This window comes from Schistocerca gregaria, chromosome 1 (genome assembly GCF_023897955.1).
Source record: "Schistocerca gregaria isolate iqSchGreg1 chromosome 1, iqSchGreg1.2, whole genome shotgun sequence".
In the NCBI taxonomy this organism is placed as follows: Eukaryota; Metazoa; Arthropoda; class Insecta; order Orthoptera; family Acrididae; genus Schistocerca; species Schistocerca gregaria.
In genome coordinates this window covers 975675638-975701533 of record NC_064920.1, presented here as the reverse complement: position 1 = coordinate 975701533, position 25896 = coordinate 975675638, and the positions used below count along the sequence as shown (strand labels likewise).

At 40.0% G+C, this 25896-nt stretch overlaps 2 protein-coding genes across 8 annotated transcripts in view; one reads left to right on the top strand and one right to left on the bottom strand.

The window, feature by feature from the left end:
* LOC126277139 (protein neuralized) overlaps nt 1-13341 on the bottom strand; it is a 765663-nt gene extending 752322 nt beyond the window's left edge. Inside the window, exon 1 of the mRNA XM_049977333.1 lies at nt 13071-13341. Within this exon, the coding sequence (XP_049833290.1) occupies nt 13071-13104 (34 nt within the window). The 5' untranslated portion in view covers nt 13105-13341. The remainder of the gene's footprint in view (nt 1-13070) is intronic.
* LOC126277063 (mannosyl-oligosaccharide glucosidase) overlaps nt 1-25896 on the top strand; it is a 357092-nt gene that overhangs the window by 287150 nt on the left and 44046 nt on the right. The window contains exons 1-2 of one of the 7 annotated variants that reach the window (XM_049977326.1): nt 13427-13817; nt 22982-23124. The exons of 2 other annotated variants lie outside the window; for them this stretch is intronic. The gene's annotated coding sequence lies outside the window, so the exon portion shown is untranslated. Of the gene's footprint in view, nt 1-13410; nt 13818-13875; nt 14343-16566; nt 16668-22981; nt 23125-25896 lie in introns of those variants that run through there. 4 more of the 7 variants (XM_049977327.1, XM_049977330.1, XM_049977325.1 and 1 more) reach the window with 4 other exon arrangements.

Here is a 25896-nt window from a genome sequence, read left to right as displayed (position 1 = left end):
TACAGTATCATGATGGTCGCATCCGTGTTTGGCGACATCGCGTTGAACGCACATTGGAAGCGTGTATTCGTCATCGCCATACTGGCGTATCACCTGGCGTGATGGTATGGAGTGCCATTGGTTACACGTCTCGGTTCCCTCTTGTTCGCCTTGACGGCACATTAAACAGTGGACGTTACATTTCAGATGTGTTACGACCCGTTGCTCTACCCTTCTCTCGATCCCTGAGAAACCCTACATTTCAGCAGGATAATGCACGACCGCATGTTGCAGTTCCTGTACTGGCCTTTCTGGATACATAAAATGTTCGACTGCTGTCCTGCCCAGCACATTCTAGAAATCTCTCACCAACTGAAAATGTCTGGTCAATGGTAGCCGAGCAACTGGCTCGTCACAATAGGCCAGTCACTACTCTTGATGAACTGTGGTATCGTGTTGAAGCTGCATGGGTAGCTGTACCTGTACACGCCATCCAAGCTCTGTTTGACTCAATGCCCAAGTGTATCAAGGCCGTTATTACGGCCAGAGGTGGTTGTTCTGGGTACTGTATTCTCATTATCTATGCACCCAAACTGCGTGAAAATGTAATTACATGTCAGTTCTAGTATAACATATTTGTCCAATGAATACCCGTTAATCATCTGCATTTCTTCTTGGTGTAGCAATTTTAATGGCCAGTAGTGTACTTCTGTACTCAATGCTTAGTGACGCTTGAGGTGGTTAAGGAGCGACGCCACTGGACAGTGGCTGACTGGGAACGAGTCTTCTTGATTGATGAATTACGCCAAACTCTGCTGCAATCCGATGGAAGGGTTCGAGTTTGACGAATGCCTGTAGAAGGCTTTTTGTCAACAGCGAATTACAGAGGGCGTGTTGTTACAGTATGGGGGTGTTGTGGTTAAGTTATGGTCCTTCACTGCACCTAAGAAGATAAGTGCAGTATGATATGAAAATATTTAACAGCTTTGCGTACAGTGTACAGTGGAGAAACAGCTCGGAGACGATGACTGTATCAGCACGACAAAGCATCCTTTCATTAAGTAGCATTAATGAGGAAATGGTTTGCGGGCACTAGCATTCCTGAAAGCCTGCCCAGAGTCCTGACCTGAACCCAATGGAACACCTTTGGGATGAGTTCGAACGTCGACTCCGCTCCAAACCCCAGCGCCCGACATCACTGTGTGTGCTACTGAGGAAGAAAGGATTGCTGTCCTTTAAAGTGTCCCCGGCAGATTTCAAGCAATTATAAAGGTAAAGGGGGAAAAAACCCATTGTTAATGTCCACTAGCAGGTGTTCGGATAATTTTTATCAGATACACACTACAGGTCATTACAATTGCTACACCAAGAAGAAATGTAGATGATAAACGGGTATTCATTGGACAAATATATTATACTAGAACTGACATATGATTACATTTTCACGCAATTTGGGTGCATAGATCTTGAGAAATCAGTACCCAGAACAACCACTCTGGCCGTAATAACGGCCTTGATACACTTGGGCATTGAGTCAAACAGAGCTTGGATGGCGTGTACAGGTACAGCTACCCATGCAGCTTCAACACGATACCACAGTTCATCAAGAGTAGTGACTGGCGTATTGTGACGAGCCAGTTGCTCGGCCACCATTGACCAGACGTTTTCAGTTGGTGAGAGATCTGGAGAATGTGCTGGCCAGGGCAGTCGTCGACCATTTTATGTATCCAGAAAGGCCTGTACAGGAACTGCAACATGCGGTAGTGCATTGTCCTGCTGAAATGTAGGGTTTTTCAGGCATTGAATGAAGGGTAGAGCCACGGGTATAACACATCTGAAATGTAACGTCCACTGTTCAATGTGCCGTCAAGGCGAACAAGAGGGGACCGAGACGTGTAACCAATGGCACCCCATACCATCACGCCAGGTGATACGCCAGTATGGCGATGACGAATACACGCTTCCAATGTGCGTTCAACGCGATGTCGCCAAACACGGATGCGACCATCATGATGCTGTAAACAGAACCTGGATTCATCCGAAAAAATGACGTTTTGCCGTTCATGCACCCAGGTTCGTCATTGAGTACATCATTGCAGGCGCTCCTGTCTGCGATGCAGCGTCAAGGGTAACCGCAGCCATGGTCTCCTAACTGACAGTCCATGCTGCTGCAAACGTTGTCGAACTGTTCGTGCAGATGGTTGTTGTCTTGCAAACGTCCCCATACGTTGACTCAGGGATCGAAACGTGGCTGCACGATCCGTTACAGCCATGAGGAGAAGATGCCTGTCATCTCGACTGTTAGTGATACGAGGCCGCTGGGATCCAGCAGGGCGTTCCGTATTACCCTCCTGAACCCACCGATTCCATATTCTGCTAACAGTCATTGGATCTCGACCAACGCGAGCAGTGATGTCGCGATAAAATAAACCGCAATCGCAATAAGCTACAATCCGACCTTTATCAAAGTCGGAAACGTGATGGTACGCATTTTTGCTCCTTACACGGGGCATCACAACAACGTTTCATCAGGCAACGCCGGTCAACTGGCGTTTGTGTATGAGAAATCGGTTGGAAACTTACCCCATGTCAGCACGTTGTAGGTGTCGCCACCGGCGCAAACCTTGTGTGAATGCTCTGAAGAGCTAATCATTTGCCTATCACAGCATCTTCTTCCTGTAGGTTAATTTTCGCTTCTGTAGCACGTCATTTTCGTGGTGTAGCAATTTTAATGGCCAGTAGTGTATGTCACCGTAACTTTCACCTGACCCTGCTGTCTAACATTAATAATGTGCTGTAAATTACACCGCGATAATTTCCCTCCCACTACGATAACTGTGTCCAGCGTTTGCTCGTCCCCTGTTCGTCCAGGGGCACCTCGGCGCGGCGGTCTGCCGACAACGCCGCCCCACCCGAGCTGTGCTGGGCCTCAGCTGGGCGCAGCGGCTCCGTCTGTGGAGAGCCAACGAGAAAGGCCGCAGCGGCAAGGGAGAAACAGAGGTGGTCATGTTGCAGTACGGGTGGAACTGTATTTCACGTGGTCAGTAGTGGAGCAGACAGGCATGAAGTACAGGCCTGAGCAAATGGCAGCTTTTTATCAACATGTGGACTGGTTCCTGGTCGGAGGGGGCGGACGGTGCGTGGCGTCTTGGCTACAGTGTAGACCGTGCTGGCTGTACACCAGTACTCTTCAACAAATGTGTGCAAGAAGAGTGTCGTGCCGGTGTTGCTCGACAGAAAACGTTGGCTGTGCAACCGCCAGTGGTCTGGCTATGTTATTTTGGAAATGCGGTTCGAAATGCAGTCGACGGATTAGGTTTTAAAAATGGCTCTGAGCACTATGGGACTTAACATCTATGGTCATCAGTCCCCTAGAACTTATAACTACTTAAACCTAACTAACCTAAGGACATCACACAACACCCAGTCATCATGAGGCAGAGAAAATCCCTGACCCCTCAGGGAATCGAACACGGGAACCCGGGCGTGGGAAGTGACAACGATACCGCACGACCACGAGATGCGGGCAAAACGTTTTATTTACGAAGATTTATATACAGGGTGCTACAAAAAGGTACGGCCAAACTTTCAGGAAGCATTCCTCACACACAAAGAAAGAAAATATATTTGTGGACATGTGTCCGGAAACGCTTACTTTCCATGTCAGAACTCATTAATTCTCTTCAAATACATTTATCATGGAATGGAAACACACAGCAACAGAATGTACCAGCGTGACTTCAAACACTTTGTTACAAGAAATGTTCGAAATGTCCTCCGTTAGCGAGGATACATGCATCCACCCTCCGTCGCATGGAATCCCTGATGCGCTGATGCAGCCCTGGAGAATGGAGTATTGTATCACAGCCGTCCACCATACGAGCACGAAGAGTCTCTACATTTGGTACCGGGGTTGCGTAGACAAGTGCTTTCAAGTGCCCCCATAAATGAAAGTCAAGAGGGTTGTGGTCAGGAGAGCGTGGAGGCCATGGAATGGTCCGCCTCTACCAATCCATCAGTCACCAAATCTGTTGTTGAGAAGCGTACGAACACTTCGACTGAAATGTGCAGGAGCTCCATCTTGCATGAACCACATGTTGTGTCGTACTTGTAAAGGCACATGTTCTAGTAGCACTGGTAGAGTATCCCGTATGAAATCATGATAACGTGCTCCATTGAGCGTAGGTGGAAGAACATTGGGCCCAATCAAGACATCACCAACAATGCCTGCCCTAACGTTCAAAGAAAATCTGTGTTGATGACGTGATTGCACAATTGCGTGCGGATTCTCGTTAGCCCACACATGTTGATTGTGAAAATTTACAATTTAATCACGTTGGAATGAAGCCTCATCCGTAAAGAGAACATTGGCACTGAGATGAGGATTGACAAATTGTTGGATGAACCATTCGCAGAAGTGTACCCGTGGAGGCCAATCAGCTGCTGATAGCGCCTGCACGCGTTGTACATGGTACGGAAACAACTGGTTCTCCCGTAGCACTCTCCATACAGTGACGTGGTCAACGTTACCTTGTACAGCAGCAACTTCCCTGACGTTGACATTAGGGTTATCGTCAACTGCACGAAGAATTGCCTCGTCCATTGCAGGTGTCGTCGTCGCTCTAGGTCTTCCCCAGCCCCGAGTCATAGGCTGGAATGTTCCGTGCTCGCTAAGACGTCGATCAATTGCTTTGAACGTCTTCCTGTCGGGACACCTTCGTTCTGGAAATGTGTCTCGATACAAACGTACCGCGCCACGGCTATTGCCCCGTGCTAATCCATACATCAAATGGTCATCTGCCAACTCGGCATTTGTAAACATTGCACTGACTGCATAACCACGTTCGTGATGAACACTAACCTGTTGATGCTACGTACTGATGTACTTGATGCTAGTACTGTAGAGCAATGAGTCGCATGTCAACACAAGCACCGAAGTCAACATTACCTTCCTTCAATTGGCCCAACTGGCGGTGAATTGAGGAAGTACAGTACATACTGACGAAACTAAAATGATGTCTAACATGGAAATTAAGCGTTTCCGGACACATGTCCACATAACATCTTTTCTTTATTTGTGTGTGAGAAATGTTTCCTGAAAGTTTGGCCGTACCTTTTTGTAACACCCTGTATATAAAACAGCTGGTTGCTATACTTCTTTCAGTAAGGCCAATAGGTTCCTGTACAGTTCGCCTGTAACGAACAATGGCAGACGTCATCAGTGATAAATAACCCTCCCCCTCCCCCACCTGAGCATATCTACATCTATATAGATATTGCGCCAGCCACCGTATGGTGCGTGGCGGAGGGTACCTGGTTCCACTAATAGTTATTTCCTTTCCTGTTCCACTCGCAAATACAGCGAGAGAAAAACGGCTGCCTATGTGTCTCCGTATCAGCTCTTATTTCTCACATCTTATCTTCGTAGTCCTTGCGCGAAATGTATGTTGGCGGCGGTAGAATCGTTCCCCAATCAGCTTCAAATGTCGGTTCTCTTAATTTCTCAATAGTGAGCCTCGAAACGAATGTTGCCTCCCCTCCAGCGATCCCAACTTGAGTTTCTGGAGAATCTCGTTATACAGCACTTGTGTGTTGATCGAAACCACCGGTAACGAATCTAGCAGCCCGCCTCTGAACTGCTTCATGTCTTCCTTTAATGTGACCTGGTGCGGATCCCAAGCACTCGAGCACTACTCGGAATACGTCTCACTGTTGTTGTTGTTGTCTTCAGTCCTGAGACTGGTTTGATGCAGCTCTCCATGCTACTCTATCCTGTGCAAGCTGCTTCATCCCCCAGTACCTACTGCAACCTACATCCTTCTGAATCTGCTTAGTGTACTCATCTCTCGGTCTCCCTCTACGATTTTTACCCTCCACGCTGCCCTCCAATGCTAAATTTGTGATCCCTTGATGCCTCAAAACATGTCCTACCAACCGATCCCTTCTTCTAGTCAAGCTGTGCCACAAACTTCTCTTCTCCCCAATCCTATTCAATACCTCCTCATTAGTTACGTGATCTATCCACCTTATCTTCAGTATTCTTCTGTAGCACCACATTTCGAAAGCTTCTATTCTCTTCTTGTCCAAACTAGTTATCGTCCATGTTTCACTTCCATACATGGCTACACTCCAAACAAATACTTTCAGAAACGACTTCCTGATACATAAATCTATATTCGATGTTAACAAATTTCTCTTCTTCAGAAACGCTTTCCTTGCCATTGCCAGTCTACATTTTATATCCTCTCTACTTCGACCATCATCAGTTATTATACTTCCTAAATAGCAAAACTCCTTTACTACTTTAAGTGTCTCATTTCCTAATCTAATTCCCTCAGCATCACCCGATTTAATTTGACTACATTCCATTATCCGCGTTTTACTTTTGTTAATGTTCATCTTATATCCTCCTTTCAAGACACTGTACATTCCGTTCAACTGCTCTTCCAAGTCCTTTGCCGTCTCTGACAGAATTACAATGTCATCGGCGAACCTCAAGGTTTTTACTTCGTCTCCATGAATTTTAATACCTACTCCAAATTTTTCTTTTGTTTCCTTTACTGCTTGCTCAATATACAGATTGAATAACATCGGGGAGAGGCTACAACCCTGTCTCACTCCTTTCCCAACCACTGCTTAACTTTCATGCCCCTCGACTCTTATTACTGCCATCTGGTTTCTGTACAAATTATAAATAGCCTTTCGCTCCCTGTATTTTACCCCTGCCACCTTTAGAATTTGAAAAAGAGTACTCCAGTCAACATTGTCAAAAGCTTTCTCTAAGTCTACAAATGCTAGAAACGTAGGTTTGCCTTTTCTTAATCTTTCTTCTAAGATAAGTCGTAAGGTCAGTATTGCCTCACGTGTTCCAACATTCCGACGGAATCCAAACTGATCCTCCCCGAGGTCTGCATCTACCAGTTTTTCCATTCGTCTGTAAAGAATTCGCGTTAGTATTTTGCAGCCGTGGCTTATTAAACTGATAGTTCGGTAATTTTCACATCTGTCAGCACCTGCTTTCTTTGGGATTGGAATTATTATATTCTTCTTGAAGTCTGAGGGTATTTCGCCTGTCTCATACATCTTGCTCACCAGCTGGTAGAGTTTTGTCATGACTGGCTCTCCCAAGGCCGTCAGTAGTTCTAATGGAATGTTGTCTACTCCGGGGGCCTTGTTTCGACTCAGGTCTTCAGTGCTCTGTCAAACTCTTCACGCAGTATTGTATCTCCCATTTCGTCTTCATCTACATCCTCTTCTATTTCCATAATATTGTCCTCAAGTACATCGCCCTTGTATAAACCTTCTATATACTCCTTCCACCTTTCTGCCTTCCCTTCTTTGCTTAGAACTGGGCTGCCATCTGAGCTCTTGATATTCATACACGTGGTTCTCTTCTCTCCAAAGGTCTCTTTAATTTTCCTGTAGGCAGTATCTATCTTACCCCTAGTGAGATAAGCTTCTACATCCTTACATTTGTCCTCTAGCCATCCCTGTTTAGCCATTTTGCACTTCCTGTCGATCTCATTTTTGAGACGTTTGTATTCCTTTTTGCCTGCTTCATTTACTGCATTTTTATATTTTCTCCTTTCATCAATTAAATTCAATATTTCTTCTGTTACCCAAGGATTTCTAGCAGCCCTCGTCTTTGTACCTACTTTATCCTCTGCTGCCTTCACTACTACATCCCTCAGAGCTACCCATTCTTCTTCTACTGTATTTCTTTCCCCTAGCGACCCATATTTAGTCTCCTTTGCAGAAGATCCATACTTTCCTACAATTCTCCCAATAAACTGGAGTGGACCATTCGCCTTTCCTACCACAATCCTCACTACTCGTCCCATTGCATATCGCTTTACACTGTTACGTACAGATATTTAAACAACAAGACTGACTTAATAACGCTGTATGAGAACATTATGGGATTGTTTTTCCTGCTAATCCGCATTAATGTTAATTTTTCTACAGTTAGAGCTGCCAGCCATTCATCAAACGGAACTAGATATTTTGTCTAAGCCATATTGTACCATCCTACAGTCAGTCAACTTCGACACCTTTCCAAACACTACAGCATCACACGAAACAAGCACAGATTGGTGCCCACCCCGTCCGCCAGTTCATTTATGTATAAAGAAAATAACAGCATTCGACTCACACTTCGCTGGGGCATTCCTGACGATACCCTAGTCTCGATGAACACTAACCGCCGAGGACAACATACAAAGTTATGTTACTTCAGAAGTCTTCGATCCACTCACATATCTGGGAACCTATTCCATATGCTCGTACTTTTGTTACCAGTCTGCAGTGCGGCATATGTCGAACGCATCTCGGAAATTAGAAATATGGAATCTGCCTGTTGAACTTCACCCACAGCTCACAGTATATAATGGGAGGAAACGGCAAGCAGGGTTTCACAAGAGCCATGCTTTCTAAAAACCAGGCTGATTCACGGACAAAAGCTTTTCAATTCCTAGAAAATTTATTATATTCGAATTCAGAATGTGTTCTAGAACTCTGCAGCAAAACCGATGTTAAGGATATTGGTCAGTAATTTTGCGGAATATCTCCACCACTTACTGGAATAATTCCCTACTGGTACGTGGGACGCATCGTCTCACGTAGCGTTCGACGCAGTCATACCCTGCCAGAGGTTTATAGAACGCACACAAAAAACTCGGCCCCTACCTGCGCAGACGGCGTTGTAATGGTGGGGTGTCCGCTGCGAAAAGGTCACCGCGGGATAGGGGAGGTGCTGTCCAACAGCTGAAGCTTATGCACAAGCAAAACTTCTGGGCTACAGCTTATGAGTCTGAAAATAAACCTATAATCACATTATGCCAGTACGACATGTAATTCTACAAGTCTCAGTCCCTGGCTAGAGTACCAAATACGAAAATTAGGGCACAGACTATTGAGAGTTTCACTTCTAACAAACAATCTGCACAGCTCAGCAGGTGACAGCAAACTAAGGCGGCCGGCCCTTCGGAGAAAAGGGGTACACTCGACCAGCGCTAAGAGTGAGAAAGCGTTTCCACCCGAGCCCTATCAATGTGTTCATCAGCACAGGCGAATTTTTTCTGTTGATCTCTTATGCCCAGCTACGTGCAGTGAGCATAAAAATTACACACAATGGAAGGTATCTTCGGTATCGCATAACAATGAGATGGTTCTAGGTGTGTCGTTGGTCATAATCTGTTATTGTTATCCAACTGCACGAGATGGCGCAGCGATTTGGGCACGACACACTAACTCACGAAGAGCTGAGTTTAATTACCCACTCGGCTATGCTGATTCATATAGTTTCTCAAAATAGATTACGTAGAATGCGGAAGTGGTTCTTTTTAAAAAGCACGCCTCAATTTTGTCGTATCCGAGTTAGAGCTCAGCCTCGAATGAGCTCGCCTTGACAGAACGTTACAAATCAATCTTCTTTCCATATTTTTATCCGCCATCTAATGGATGAATGATCTGCTGAACTGTGGTTCGTTCAGGGAGGGAGGGAGGGGGGGGGGGGAGAGGGACCAGGGAGGGAGGGAGGGAGGGAGGGAGGGAGAGTCTTTCAATGACCAACTCAATTCCTTCAACCAACATAGTAGTAATGAGAAATGTTGCATTTTTTTTTTTCAAAATCTTACCTAAATACGTACTGATTGCAGGAAGTTTATAACAACTGCTAAGAAGAGTAATGACACCGCTAGTGTTCTTCAGAAGGATGTGTATTGCTTCTCTGAACAAAAAAGGACGGACGGAACACAGAATCAATGTTTTGTTCTAGACGAGCGCATTAGAAATGAGACACTGCCTCGGATTGGGTGAGAAATTCGGCTGTGTCCTTTTTTAAGGATTGTACGTACCTGGGCATCTGCCGCAATCGATTTGGAGCGAACTAAAGAAAACCTAAATCTGGATGATTGGTCGGGGATTTGAACTACGCAAAAAAATCATCAAATGAATGCACCAGTTTCACGCATTTAACAGTTTACATTGTACACTTATTTACATAGTTTGATCACTTTCACTATTGCTCGGCCTATGCTCAGCTGTCAGGTTACAGTTCCCATGCCTGGGGTTCAGCCCAAGATCAGGCATGTTTGTTTATTTTTTCCTAGCGATTGATAAAAAATTATAATATGCACTATGGTCCACTGCGTATTCCACTAAAGCAAGCTGGATGGATCCCTTTTCGTATTAAAGAAACTGGCCGTGTCTAGGGAAATATAGTTTGAGGATCAACTTACGTATGGGTCTTGTTGCTACTGAAATACGGTCTTTACTGGAGTCCTTTTGTCACTGGGTTTCTGGAAAACACTAATTCATTTCCCGATCGCGACCATTTCTCGCACATCGCCAAACATGTTGACTGTCACACATAGTTGGGGCGCTTATTTCTGGTAGCAATACCCTCCGCTGCAGCCCACGTCAAGAAATGCTTGTTTTGTCTACTAGAAACAATTTCTTTATAATGTGCAGTCACTGCAACGTTTCTCGATTATCGAACATTAAAATTCTGATGGATCACTGCACTCGAATTTAGTAGCGAGCCAATATGAATAATTGCACATGCCATTAAAATGACAATGCGAAATGTGTTTGTCCGGAACCGTAGGAACGAAATCTAGCGGTGATATCATACAATAAAATCGCAGAGTCGGCCGCGACTGGGCGGGTCAGAGTATTTTAGTCTAACAAGGCCAGGGATTAATGACGGACATCAGAATTAACTCAGCAGCTAGTTCTCAGCACCTTATCAAAACGTAAACAATGAAGATCTGTATTGAAATCCGCTTTCTTCCTAGAGACTTACATAGTGTGCTCGTATTGTGCGTTAGCTTAAATATCTTTGAAGAAAAGGGCGCTCGTGTGTGATAAACCCGTTTGTCTGAGGAAGGACGCAACGATAATGAACTCATAATTTCACTGACTTGTCCGATAGCTGAGGTCCTTAGGGCACAGAACACTGCGCTGAGGGGCAGTAATGTGCGAATCGGAAACAGAACTCACACCAAACGCTGGTGTAGTCACTGTTTTGGTAAAACTCGCGTTTCGTTTGGCAGAACGGCAATACCCTCCTGTGAATTCAACTTCTAAATTAATTTCTTGCTGTCGTCAAACATAACCATTAATAAACAAAAATATTTCATTTAAACATCCTTATCTGACACTGCTATCTGTGGGTTGCTATTACTGCGTTTAAAATGAAAGCCATCTCCGAAAGCCGATATCAAATAACGAAAGCACGACTTGTGTAAATCGACTAGTCTCGAGTCCTGAAACATCGGACAAAAGAATTTGAATCGGCTAGGGAAGGCAACATATCTATTGTTATTTATCTTAATCGTCATTCACTAGACATCACTCCAGAGCAGACAAGGTACCCGATGGAAGACATTTTCCACCAGCACCCCTTTTGCTTGCAGTATCTGCTCGCAATCAATCAAATCTGAAAAATGAAATAATGCTTTTAATTCCATCGAGAGAGAGAAATGGGAAAGGAGGCGGGCTCAAATTCCAAAGCAGGTAGAACAAAATATAGAAACAAAAATAAATAAATTAACAAGTGCCCAGGACAGAACAAATAAATTCAAGAACGCAAGAGAGAAGATAAAAGTGCACAGAACGAGAATTGAAAAAAAAAAAGAAACGTAACACTCACTTGTATGGTCAAAAAGGGGTGAAATGTAAAAGGCTTAATCACGCGGGGATAAAATAATTCCCTCATAAAGTCCTCTTACAGCATCTTTCAGTCTACTAACGACTCTTTGCTGCAGCACTGAATTAAAACACGAATTGTTGTGATTCGTGGGCAATGCACTTCATGCAGACATGCAGATGAGATTTATAGCGACTCGATTGACGAGCGTCATCAAAGATTTGAAAGTATGAAAAAGTCTACAGATCAGAAATGATGATCTCTTGTGAAAAGTTACATAACAACCACCAACATTCTATTTAATTTCCAGGAAAGGAGAGAGAGAGAGAGAGAGAGAGAGAGAGAGAGAGAGAGAGAGAGAGAGAGAGAATCGTATTTAATGTAAGAAAGGGGGCGGGGCGGTCTGTACCAAATAATACGGCTCGCCTTATGATCGCAAACGACAGACACTGAGAAACCTATGTTTTGCTTCGAAAGAGTTTCTTGTGAAGCACTACACTAACAAATAATGTACAAAAATAAGCTGCACATTATGTACGTGCCCAAAGCGGTATAAGGCACCTGCGATAAATTTTTATTATTCAAAGTCTTACAGTTTATTAAACGAACTATGCCTATGGCTTTGAAACCATCTATGGAACAAAGTTAGGCGATTGCGTTCACGACAAATTCACTGTTGACATGTATACATATTATGCTACTTACATTTTGCATAATTAGTCTTTAAAACCTACTGAAAAATCTCACAGCAAATTCATCATGAATCGAATAATTAAAACGACGCAACAATTTTAACAGCAAAACAGTTGCCTCTGTGATTGTTTCAGGTGCAGCCTTTCGATAAGTTTTATCAATACCTCTCATTAGTGGCTAATCATTGAATAGGTTGCATATTAATAAAGAAGTGCATTAAATCCGATCAGACAAAATATAGGAAAATAAACAAACGCTAATTAGAAGCTATATATGTATGTAAATCCAGATAAATAATTTCCACGACAAACACCAAAAATGCTCGAGATAATTTTAATGTTTCGTGGAAACAGGAGCAACTCTATGTAAGGGCCCGGACATTAATTTCATTCTAAAGGAGCCTAATCAAACACGTGCCAACAATAATGTAGAACTAAAAGTTCTGATCAATCCAAATGGACAAATAATATTTGTAATAAATATCTAATACTAATGTTCGTTCAGTAATTTGTGCACAAGAACACTGATACACTGCACGTCGTTTCAAAATCTTCTAGCTGTCAAATAAAAAACAGTCTCTACGACACACACACACACACACACACACACACACACACACACACACACACGATAAGCATCCAACTGTCAACATAATCACGTGCGACTGCTTCTGACGCTTGAATGACGGCGACATAATATTCCAATATATCTCTGGCTACGATAAAAAGTAAATAATGACATCACTCACTGTTTTGACCAAGGCTGCTGGATGTCTGTCCCATTTCTCAAGACATCTCCAGAATTTCGAATTCTTGTGAAGTTTCAGGTGAACCGATGACGATTATCAAATAATGTCCCACTGAACAACTGCAAACATTTGGCTAATTAACGGAACAACTTCCACTGTTTCAGACTACTGTAAAATGGCAAAGGTTCTTCACCTTGCACTTGTTCACGAATTACAAACTCGTTACAGGTATTGCCATCTATGATGGAGTCGTTACACTTGACTCCTTAAAGGTTGGTAGGATTGGATAAAGGATGTAATTACTATAAAGGGTTGGTATCACTACTTATGCTATGCAATGCAAAGAATTTATGGCAAAGATGTGTCACTGGATCAATGTTGATATCTGAAGTGACTATGTTTACGTATGTTATGAGTCTGGCACGTGTGTTGTGTTGTTAAAGTGTGTAGCGAAATATAGTTGCCAAGTATTTTAATGAACAGCGTTAAAGTTATAAATATGCTGATTTGTAGAAAACGGTATTCTGACACTTTATAGCCTGTGTCGGCTGTGAGTGATTGGAAAACTAACAGCAAACGCATGCATTATTGCTAAATTTGCAAAATTTATCTCGTCCTCATAGTAAAATCAAAGAGATGTTAGTATTCGATTTACGAACTACGTGGCCAGAGAGCAGGGCGCACCTTCAGGAGTGACGTTGTTTTTCCATGCGTACGACAAACAGGCACAAACTCTTCTCAGGAAAGGTGCGCGTACCGGTATTTAGTATGGTATACGCTTTCTTATAGTGTGTAACGCCCTCATAATTTTAGCGGCGTGAGCAGAAAGCGCCCAAAAATTAAAAAGAAAAAAACCTGAGTTATGTGGAATAATTTATTCTCCTGCAGTCGTAAATGGCTGTAGCAGTATAAATTCTTCCACATAAACTTATAATACAGTCACAGACCTCAAACAACATCAATATAACATGGATAAATTTTAAAAAACCCTGAAGTTAATTTACAAGTATGCTGTGATTCATATAAAGATAAAAATTAGAGTATAGTAAATTTTCTTATCAAGTTTAAATCAGAAGAAGAATCTGACAATACAAAATTTATTATCAGGCGCAGCCTTCTTGTCTTTAAAGTGATTTTAGCCCAGCCGTTTCGGAAATGGCCTGAAGTAGTTGTTATTCAACGCAACCGACATTGTACGTTTCAGCCAAAACCCACTCGGCTGATGCTCATTTCTTTTCTTCGCGATAAATATTCTCGTTTATCAGAAATCGTGTAAGTTCTTTCCCCTAAATATTGTAGGCAAACCATATTTGTGCCTTGTGCAACGGTAATTATCATCACTTGATCGTCAGAATGCCTTTAATCTTGGTGTATCATTTTATTAACTATTCAAAACACACTTTTCTTAGTAAATTGCGATGTATTACAACTCATTTTCAAAGGAAAATAAGTTTTTTTTTTTTTTTAATAGCGTATAGCAGTTCCAGTACAAAACAGCTTTAGTATAGTAAATTACTCTTGGTGTTTTGTGCATCAAAGGTCACTCTATTGTTTTTATAAAGATTGTTATAAACCTGCAGATATCAAACTTTTGGTTAGCTGACTTCTTTTTTTTTTTTTCTTTTTCTTTTTATGCACCTACTCATTAAAGTTGTGTTTATAAGCAGCCAGGTTGTGTAATTTCTTATTGTTGAGGCTTTTGTAGAATTTCATGTAGGTATTTTACAGGTTAATATTTTCATCTGTTCCTCCTCTTTATTACATTGTATTTTTTCTGTTCTGATAGTAGTTTTTGTTTGTATTTTTCTTTGCGTTTGTATCTACCATGACTAGCGACTGAATACTTTAATGGCCTCAGAATACTGTTATTTTATATAAAAGAAAAATTTAAGGACATGACTGTCACTTTCACTGAAAATAAATAGTGAAGCTTTTGACTCTTATGTACTCTGATATAGATTCTAATAAAATTTGAAGCTAGTTATAGGTATTGTTTTTTCTTTTTTATCTGAATTACTGCCAGTGCTCGCGGAATTGTCACAAAGAGTTCAGAAATACAAAAGAACAGGAGGGAGATTGAGAAGAAATAACTGGCATCTGTCTCCTGCACTGTTTTAAATAATAATTAAGTTTAGATTTGAGACTGCAGAGGAGGGTATCTCTGGCTACAGAGTTAGGTCTCGTACCCTTTAAAATAAAACTTTTATTCACAGTTAGTGGCAATAAAATACATATCAAACAACTTTCTTATACATTTCAGTGATTTTGTTGCATCATTCAAGCTGAATGCTGTGATGTCATCTTTAAGAAAGATTTAAATAAATCCCTTTACCAGTCCAGCTAGACTGGAGTCAAATTACCTCACTACCAAGTGAATGTCCAGCAGTGAGTCTGGTTACAGCAAGAAGCAGTGATTTCTAAAGTGCAAATTGTATGATATACTGATGATGTTCACTGTATAGTGTCATAAAAACTGTAAATCAATGCAGCAATGCTTATTATTTGTCCTTAAACCATTCAGCATAACAGTGTCAGTCATGTTAGACACATTGCAGTAATAATACATACATATACAGGGTGAATATCAATAGACCCGACAAACCACAGGGACGGATTCCTGACTGAAAATGGAGGAAGTGCATTGTTGCTGTGGTAGATGATGCTGATGAATAACAATTCCTCTGAGCATGTACCATGTATGTTGCACTTTTGAACACCTGTTGCCACTTGAATGCAACACACCTCTGTACTGTGTTCTGGGATGATTAGTCGTCATTGCGCGTGTGCCCCCCCCCCCCCCCCCCCCCGTCTCTCTCTCTCTCTCTCTCTCTCTCTCTCTCTCTCAATCTCTCTCTCTCTCTCTCTCTCTCTCTCTCTCTCTCTCTCTCTCTCTCTCTCAATCTCTCTCTCTCTCTCTCTCTCTGACGGTTCAATCCCGCATCCGGCCATTCTCATTTAGGTTGTCCGTGATTTCCTCACATCGCTCCAGGCAAATGCCGGGATGGTTCCTTTGAAAAGGCACGGCCGACTTCGTTCCCCGTCTTTCTCTAATCTGATGAGACCGATGACCTCACAGTCTGATCTCCTCCCCCAAACCAACCCCCAACCCATAAATGAAAGCCCTTTGCCATATTTAACACACATTTCATTAAAATAAAAACTAACTGCAGGGTAAATTTAGAAAAGCTATATTATATAATTATGAGTATTTTTCTGCATATTATAGATATATATCACTCATATGTAGGAAAAATACAAGGGTGAGAGGACCCCAGTATGTAACCTTTACTGAGAGAAGTAAAGATGGAGAATTAATTCACACATAAGTGGAAGGTTAACTTTATTTCGCTATGTGTAATTTGCATGTTACTACTGAAGTGGGTGTGAGTAGTTTACTACTGAAGTTTGATGAAATATTGGCTTCCCCTCACAGTGCGTTCTTAGGCCTTATTAGTTTTGTAAAAATTGTTGACGTATTTGTTAGTGAGTCTTGTCAATTCAAGAAGAAGAAGGGGGAGGGGCATCCTTTTTTCACCCACTGTGTCTGAGTTGGGTGATACTTGGCTTTTATGATAGTAGCTCTCCCTAAAGAGATAAGTAAGTATACAAAATTTATCACTTGCCTTTCTATTTTCTGTCATTTTAAAGTTTGGAATTGAAACTGTAACCAGTGTGTTGAAACTTGCCAACATTTTGGAAATAAATTACAATTTTTTCATTCATTGTCCAACATATGCGAAATTCAGTTGTTATGTACTCTAAAATTAGAGTTTGTGAAGAAAATTGTCTGATATTTGCATACAAACCCAGTGAGACAGGAAAAAAATGTGTACTTTAATTTTTGTGTTATATTTTGTATAAAAGTTGGATCTATGCATCTGCAGCCTGTGAATATTCTACCTTCACAGTTTGTATACCGTGTATCTGAAGACATCATCATAGCAACATATATTAAGTGAGGTAATGACCACCCTGTGGATAAAATGAGAAAGTCAAAGTCCTGCTAATATTGCTTTCACGAATCAAGAGTATGCCTTATGTGGACTGGTACTCCTCCCTAGAAGTTTTCTAACAGAGAAAGCATCTTGCTGTAGGAAACATTCTTCTGTAATACAGGCAGGTTTAAACAATCAGCCAGGACCACGTATCATTAACTGTTGCTAGAATGGACATAATCCCAAAATCTTGTTCCTAAAATAATTTTTAAACCATTGTGCATCGAGTGGAAAAAGAAAATTAGTAGTGTTTTTGTACCTGTATGGTATATTTCTTGCTATATTGAAATATTTAGGTCTTTTTTTTCAGTTTCCTTGGAATCTGTTGCTGTTCAAAAATTAATAAAACTATTTCTTAGAATATTTCTGTTTTTCAATCTTAACCTTCTTAATAAGATTTTACTATTTAAAACTCAACAAACTATAAGTTATATGGTCCCAGGAAATTATTCCAAATATGTGCAGTTCGCATGGATACAGCCATGTTTTCTGCCCTCCCCCCTTTCCTTGTTGTTCTGGAGGTATATGATGCATCTATCTCCAGCACTGGTTGTTTTTTCTGGGTGTACTAGGATATTTGATTTTGACTATTTTCCGGCATTTAATGTCCCATGTATAAAATAAAAAGACGTAGTTTTTAATTTTAAACAGTTCAGTCACAGATAGAAGTAAAAAGAGATTATTGAGCATGTTTCAGAATGTTATTGATGTCTGTGAAAGCCATCTGTAGTCACATTCAACTTGGACTATAGGGTAAACATTACAGCATATAAATGTGGGTATTTCCTAGAGTATTCCTACTTAGCAAACACCACCTGATGATTTTTTTTTTTTTACGGTAGAAAATCGAGGTATTAGTCTCATAATAATACCTATGTTTTCAGTGTACTATCTTAATCTCCTATCTTCATTTTATTTGACTTTTTTTCTGTAAATATCCCAAGACGAGAATGCAGACCCGTAGAGGCCGCTTCAAGAAATAGGGGGAATATAGTATTACAGAAGGAAAAGGAAGGGAAAAAATACAATGCTAAAATAGGGCTTATAAGTAGGGCTTATAATTTAACATATTGTAACTGCACACACACACACACACACACACACACACACACACACACACACACACACACACACACCTGCAAGTTTTGCCAGGTAAAAAAGATGGAGTATGCACAGGGAGAAAACTGTGAAAGAAAACTTTTGATTTTAAGCAGTTGGTACAAAATGTATTCAAATTTTAAAAGTGAATATTCTGAAACTAAAGTCAGTCTTCTAACTTCTGTTTACTGCACCCAAATTGTGGGAGGAGGAAGAGGAAATCAGTGTTTTAACATCCCATTGACAAGGTCATTAGAGTTGGACATGAGCTCGAATTAGGGAAGATTGGAGAAGGAAACCAGCCGTGCTGTGTCAAAGGACCCATCGTGCCATTTACCTTAAGAGATGTAGGGAAATCACGGAAAACCTAAATGAGGATGGCCAGATGTGGATTTGAACCATTGTCCTCCCGAATGCATTAAGCGTGTCCAGTGTGCCAACCACTGTACTCCCCCCTCCCCCTTTGGTATCCCAAATTGAGCATTGTAGTACACGCTAATGGTACCCACTCATTATGCGTGTACATGATTCAGCCAAACATGATTGTACCAATTAACATATTACCATTTGAATAAAACAATAGACAAAAAATGCTAATGTACGAAAACCCAAAATATGCCACTGTTGTGAATCCCGTTCAAAAGAAAAAAAAAATTAGAAAAAAATATAATATTTATCAATGGCTTTCAACTGAAAGAATGCAAATAGCCACACATTCTGCGAACATTGCAAAACCTACGAACAAATTTGAAAAACTTGTTCCTGTTTTACTCTTGCACTATACATCACATTGTAGTTAATCTGAAAAATACTGAAGGTGAGAGATAAGTGAAGTGTCTTTGTGTCATGCCTGATGACATAAAACATGATGTCTGAATGCTCTGCAGAATTCCATACACTGTGACAGATTTCATCCAAAAAATATAATCCACAGTTTTAGTGATGGCTGTGCAAGCAGTACATTTTCATCAGATTTTTTTTCAGTTTTTTAATGTTGACACCAAAGCTAAATTTTATTTCATTTCCAAAGAGTCTGTAAATCACACTTAATCTGCATCTTGTGGAGTACTTTGTACAACTTCAAACATTTTCAAAAAACAGAAGTTTCCATAACTTCAAACTAGTAGATTGATTAGGAAAGTTGGCACCAAGTAGAATGAGCTGTGATGCTGACCCCATCCTCGAAATGTAATTTGAGATGTAAATTGACTTCCCTTGGTGCCAACAAATTATTTAGCTTGTAAATTATGCAATCAGTAGTACATGGAGTTAATATTACTGATCTGAATATAATAGAATGTGATGATAATTGCAATACATTTGTCTTGAGCCTATCTTTAATTATGTTGGATCTTACAAAAGATATGATATTACTTTTCTCTGTATGCATCCTTCAGAACCATCACAGTCATTCCATTAGCCCAATTAGATGATAGTTCTGTGGTGCCTAACTCTCTCCATTTGGCTATTGTTGAACTTCTAAAACTTTATGTCGAGGAATTTACCTAGGACAGAATAGTGTATGTGCTTCACTCAGAAAAAAATGTTGCTGCAGGAAATAATTTTAACTTTAGATAGATAGTTAAAAAAAAGAATAAATCAGTAGTTTTATGAATGCCTGAATGTATTTTTTAAAATTACTATCAGTGGAACATTTTTGTTTTATAAATGTAATGACTTAAACTTTCAGTTTTTGTCATGAGCTTAGGACTACGAAATTGTCTGTTGCCAATTTGTCTATCATGAACCATGTGTTTTACTATTTGTTCCTTGCTTAAAAAAAAATGTAATTACTATAAATGACAACAACTCTGAAAGGAGAAACAAATTCTAAAAGATTATTTTTACAAGTATTTGAGAAACATATTTTGTGAGACAGCCAAATATATTAAAAGACCTAAAATTTCCTATACAACAAGAAAAATCCCATAAAGAACAAAAATACACTGCTGCTCTCCCATAGGGATCATGAAAACAAGATGACACTAAATACAACATACACAGAAGCATGTAAGCAATCACTCATTGTGTGCTCCATGTGTGAGTGGAGTCGATAGAAACCTTAATACTGTGCATAGTACAATGTGAAGTACCTTCATCCACACATTTCTCAGTGGTGTGCACATAGATGAAACCCACAAATTTTATACTACCACAGGATGGCCTTCACTTTGAAGGTTTTTTGTAAAATAATAATAATAATAATAATATAGGTTTTGAGGATTATTGCTTTCCCTATATGCAGTTCTGAAACGTGATTTACAAAATAAAACACAAAACTGTGAAATACATTTTTCCTGTCTCAGTGAGTTTACGTAAAGGTGTTAAGTAATTTTATGTACTATCATATTTTCAAATACATAAGCACCAAATTTCACATGTATTGTTTGAAAAAATTATAATTGTTTTTAAAAATGTTAGCTAGTGTCTCTTTGGGCCAGTATGGTATTAACAGTTTCTAAACTTGCAAATTTTGTAATGCCATAAAATGGAAACAGAGGTAGATGAAATGCTAGAATTTGGTATGAATCAGTAAGTTAAGTTTCATCCAAATCCAAGACGGTGAAAGAGATGGCTTGGTAGACTGTGAACAGCTGTGGTAATTGTTACCTCAGGCTGGAACCTGAGTTTTACTGACAAATAAGACATTATCAGCTCTGCTAATCATATGCAGCCAGGACAGGATTTTTATCATGCCTGTATCTATAGTTTCTTTTGTGGGCCAGTATCATAATGTAAATTTGATGTCTCTAAGTGCTAGAGTAATTTCATATTGCACTGCCACAGGAAAGTGTGATAGGAGTGCTATTGTTTTCTGTATACATAAATGATCTGGTACACAGGGTGAACAGCAAACTGCAGTTGTTTCCTGATGATATTGCATTGTACAAGAAGACGTCAAAAGTTGAGTGGTTGTAGCAGGATATGAGATGACTTAGACAAAATTTCTAGTTGGTGTAATGAAATGCACCTAGCTCTAAATGCAGAAAAATGTAAGTTAAAGCGGATGAGGAGAAAAAACAACCTTTAATGCTTGGTTACAGCATTAGTAGTGTCCTACTTGACACAGTCACATTGTTTAAATATCTGGGCTCAATGTTGCAAAATGATGTGAAATGCAATGAGTATGTGAGGATTGTGGTAGGGAAGGCAAATGGTCGACTTCAGTATATTGCAAGAATTTTTGGAAAGTGTGGTTTATCTGTAAAGGAGACAACATATAGGACACTGATGCAACCTATTCTTGAGTGCTACTCAAGTGTTTGGGGTCTGCACGAGTTCGGATTAAAGGTAGATATTGAAGCAGTTTGGAGGTGTGCTGCTAGATTTGTCACTGTTGAGTTCGAACAGCATGCAAGTATTACAGATATGCTTTGGGAACTCAAATAAAAATCACTGGAGGGAAGGCGACATTCTTCTCAAGTAACACTATTGAGAAAATTTAGAGAACCAGGATTCGAAGCAGACTGCACAATGATTCTACTGCCACCAACATGCGTTTCATGTAACAATGATGAAGATAAAGATATGAGAAATTAGGGCTCATATGGAGGCATATAGATAGTCATTTCTCCTTTGCTGTATTTGTGAGTGGAGCAGAAACGGAAATGACTAGTAATGGTACAGGGTACCCTCCATACGGCACTTGATGGTGGCTTGCAGAGTATGTTTGTAGATGTAGGCGTGTGATCCTTTTGTATAGTAAACTCAACAGATTTGAGACTGAATTGATATGTAGTGCAATAGAGCAAGTGCAAATGGATTATCTTCCTCAGTTTAGTAAAAAGGGATTACTGTTACTGTGTGGTTGGGAAAAAAAGCTCTATAAATAGTATTGAAACTTTTAAAAACTGGAAAATAATCTTGTACATAGAATGAAACATGGAACAATAGTTGTTGATTGTAATTTCACAACAGAGACCTAACAAATTATGAAACACAGAGCACTGATTTACACAAACAAGTAAAAGTGAGATGACCTTGTGACCTGTACATTCATATTCCTATTGGCTGAGTAACCTAGGCAGATACCACTTCTGTACCAGAAGTCCATTCTGGTATCATGGATCTGAAGATTCTTTCATTTTGTGGTGATATAGTTGTGCCCAATCAGTATATGATGTGTGTGTTTTGATTCTACATGTATACCCTTATATAGGTATCCCAAAACAGCCATTCAGCTGGGGCCACAGCTGCATGTGTAAATTTAGAGAATGTTTTCCAACAAGATTCTGGATCTTGATATTCTTTGCTTTATTAATACAAGATCCTGTCATATAAATGGTTAATGTAGATAGGGCTAAGTATCGGTGCACAACTAAACACAGCAAAAGTAAGCTTTTATGGAACTTACGCATGTGATAAATAATTCATCCACTTCCACCTAACTATGAGAACTGGTGAGGAGTCTGCATTTTGGAATCTACCAGCATCTTAGAACATGACAGCTTCTTATTCACTTTAATTTTTTTGATCCTGTTGCAAATGGTTTCCTGGGCAAATAACATCCAGTAGCGAATTTCCATTTTTAAATCTTGGAAAAGCATAAAACATTATTTGGAAGCATGATGTTCTCCAAAAGCTCTGTGGCTGAGGATATTATAAACACTTCTCCATTCGTATATGGTTCTTTGTTCTCTGTTGATTGTGTCAATTCATTATTGGTGATGTTTAGTGCAAGAGAAATGTTTTCCATTAAATTCTATTGTAGATGTCACTTTTTTGTTATCATGATCATAGCATATTGCTGTGGTAAAGAACTTAGTACAGTGTACATTGTTCTTTTAACAACTGTGCAATTTTTACTCTTTTTTCCAGCCGTATGATTATGACTGACAGAAAGGCAGTTGGATGATGGACAACAACCACCAGCTTTTTATCATCTCCAGAGGAGACTCGATTTTAATTGTGTTAGTCTGTAAACTGCTTGAGCAGTTTTAAATCTACAGCAGAGTTTCTAGGTACAGAAAAGTATCGTTATTGAGTCACTCTAGTAGGATACAGGATGACTTACAAGGGGGTATTCCTGGTATAAATAAATGATATTGATGAAACTTGGTGGTATGCAGAGGGTTCAAAGAAATGCAATACAGATTTTTTTCATTTTGCCTAGTTTCACTTTTAAAGGGTAAAACATACCCACAAAGCTAATTAGGCATATTCGGTTTAGAGGGAATATCCTCAAAACCATGGAAAATAAAAATGTGTGTTATATTAATGCTGAAGTGTAATTACCATTCTTGAAAACTGTATAATCAATATTGTAATTATTAGAAATTTGGCAGGATAACCCATCACCATTAATTAATTTTCAGAAATGAAAACTTTTGATGCAACGCAAATTAAAAAAGCTCCACGCCACTTCCATTCATGTGTAATAAAGTTGTTTTTTGAAATACCATTTCTGCAAAGTAAGCTGTACACATTGTGCTGTCAGGGTTTTTTCAGTATAACTAATTAAAATTTGAAAACATTCCTTATTAGTTTAATTATTTTGACTCATTATCACGGCACAAAATCATTACAATAATGATATCTATAAAGGAAGGCATAAAACATAATGTATTTTACACCACACAAATAAAATGAACAAAATTTTGTAATGCAATACACATGATGAACAACACAATGTAAAAAAAAAATTCACCAAGATTTCTAATTGTGTCGGCTGAGCCTCTAAATACCCTGATTTGTGCCAGCCATATTTAGGCCTGATTTGTGCCAGGCATATTTTGGTGCATTGCAAAACCTTAGTGAACGGAACTGATATGTTATGTTCTAGTGACTGCAGCTTAATTATATTGTTTCTCGAGTGGAGGATGAAATGTTAATCATTCAGCAAAACTAGATCAGAAAATTTTCTCAAGAAGTTCTCCAACATTGAAAGCTGTATATGTCCCAAGTCTGTACCTGTCCCATTGACCCTTTTGGGATCACCAGACAAACAAGAATTCGAAAATCTCTTTTTGAAGCCCCAAATGTTCTTGTGACAGCTTCAAAATCTGGTAAAATAATGTCTGCCGTCGTCATAAGGTATTTGGCAGGCATTTTTTTTTTCAGTGGAGGAGAAAAAATTGTTTTATTGTTAGATTCTCGGGGTGGTCATTGTGGAAGAACTGGTTTGAGAATCGTACATGAGGACAAGGAACTTGTTTATCTGGTGATCCCAAAAGGCTCAACAGGACAGGTATAACCATTGGACGTAAACGGTATTCAATGTTGGAAGAACTTCTTGAGAAAATTTTCAAACCAGGTTGCGCCACATGATTATGTAATCAGTCTCCAACTGGGAAACACTGCAATCAAACTGAATTCACTAGTACATAATCACTTCTCGTTGCCAAGGTTCTTCAATGAACAAAATATGCCTGATACAGATCAGGATATCTAAAGGGTTGCCAGCCACAATTTGTGAATCGTGCTGAACTTTGTTTTATATTGTGCTGTTCGCCATGTGCATTATGTGAAGAAATTTTGTTAATTTTATGTGCATTTTGTAAGAAAATAACTTATGTTTTAAGCCTTTCTTTATGCATAATCATTATTGTAATGATTTTGTGTCATAAGATAGTAAGAATTTTGCAGAACAACCTGCAGAGAATTGATGAATGGTGCAGGCTCTGGCAATTGACCCTGAATGTAAATAAATGTGACATATTGTGCATACATTGTTTGTTGTTGTGGTCTTCAGTCCTGAAACTGGTTTGATGCAGCTCTCCATGCTACTCTATCCTGTGCAAGCTTCTTCATCTCCCAGTACCTACCGCAACCTACATCCTTCTGAATCTGCTTAGTGTATTCATCTCTTGGTCTCCCTCTACGATTTTTACCCTCCACGCTGCCCTCCAATACTAAATTGGTGATCCCTTGATGCCTCAGAACATGTCCTACCAACCGGTCCCTTCTTCTTGTCAAGTTGTGCCACAAACTTCTCTTCTCCCCAATCCTATTCAATACTTCCTCATTAGTTATGTGATCTACCCATCTAATCTTCAGCATTCTTCTGTAGCACCACATTTCGAAAGCTTCTATTCTCTTCTTGTCCAAACTATTTATCATCCATGTTTCACTTCCATACATGGCTGCACTCCATACACATACTTTCAGAAACGACTTCCTGATACATAAATCTATATTCGATGTTAACAAATTTCTCTTCTTCAGAAACGCTTTCCTTGCCATTGCCAGTCTACATTTTATATCCTCTCTACTTCTACCATCATCAGTTATTTTGCTGACCAAATAGCAAAACTCCTTTACTACTTTAAGTGTCTCATTTCCTAATCTAATTCCCTCAGCATCACCCGACTTAATTCGACTACATTCCATTATCCTCGTTTTGCTTTTATTGATGTTCATCTTATATCATCCTTTCAAGACACTGTCCATTCCCTTCAACTGCTCTTCCAAGTCCCTTGCTGTCTCTGAGAGAATGACAATGTCATCGGCAAACCTCAAAGTTTTTATTTCTTCTCCATGGATTTTAATACCTAATAGCCCTCGTCTTTTTACCTACTTTATCCTCTGCTGCCTTCACTACTTCATCCCTCAAAGCTACCCATTCTTCTTGATGACATCTTCATGATCTGGACTCACAGTGAAGAACAACTCCAGAATTTCCTCTCCAACCTCAACTCCTTTGGTTCCATCAGATTCACCTGGTCCTACTCCAAATCCCATGCCACTTTCCTTGACGTTGACCTCCATCTGTTCAATGGCCAGCTTCACACATC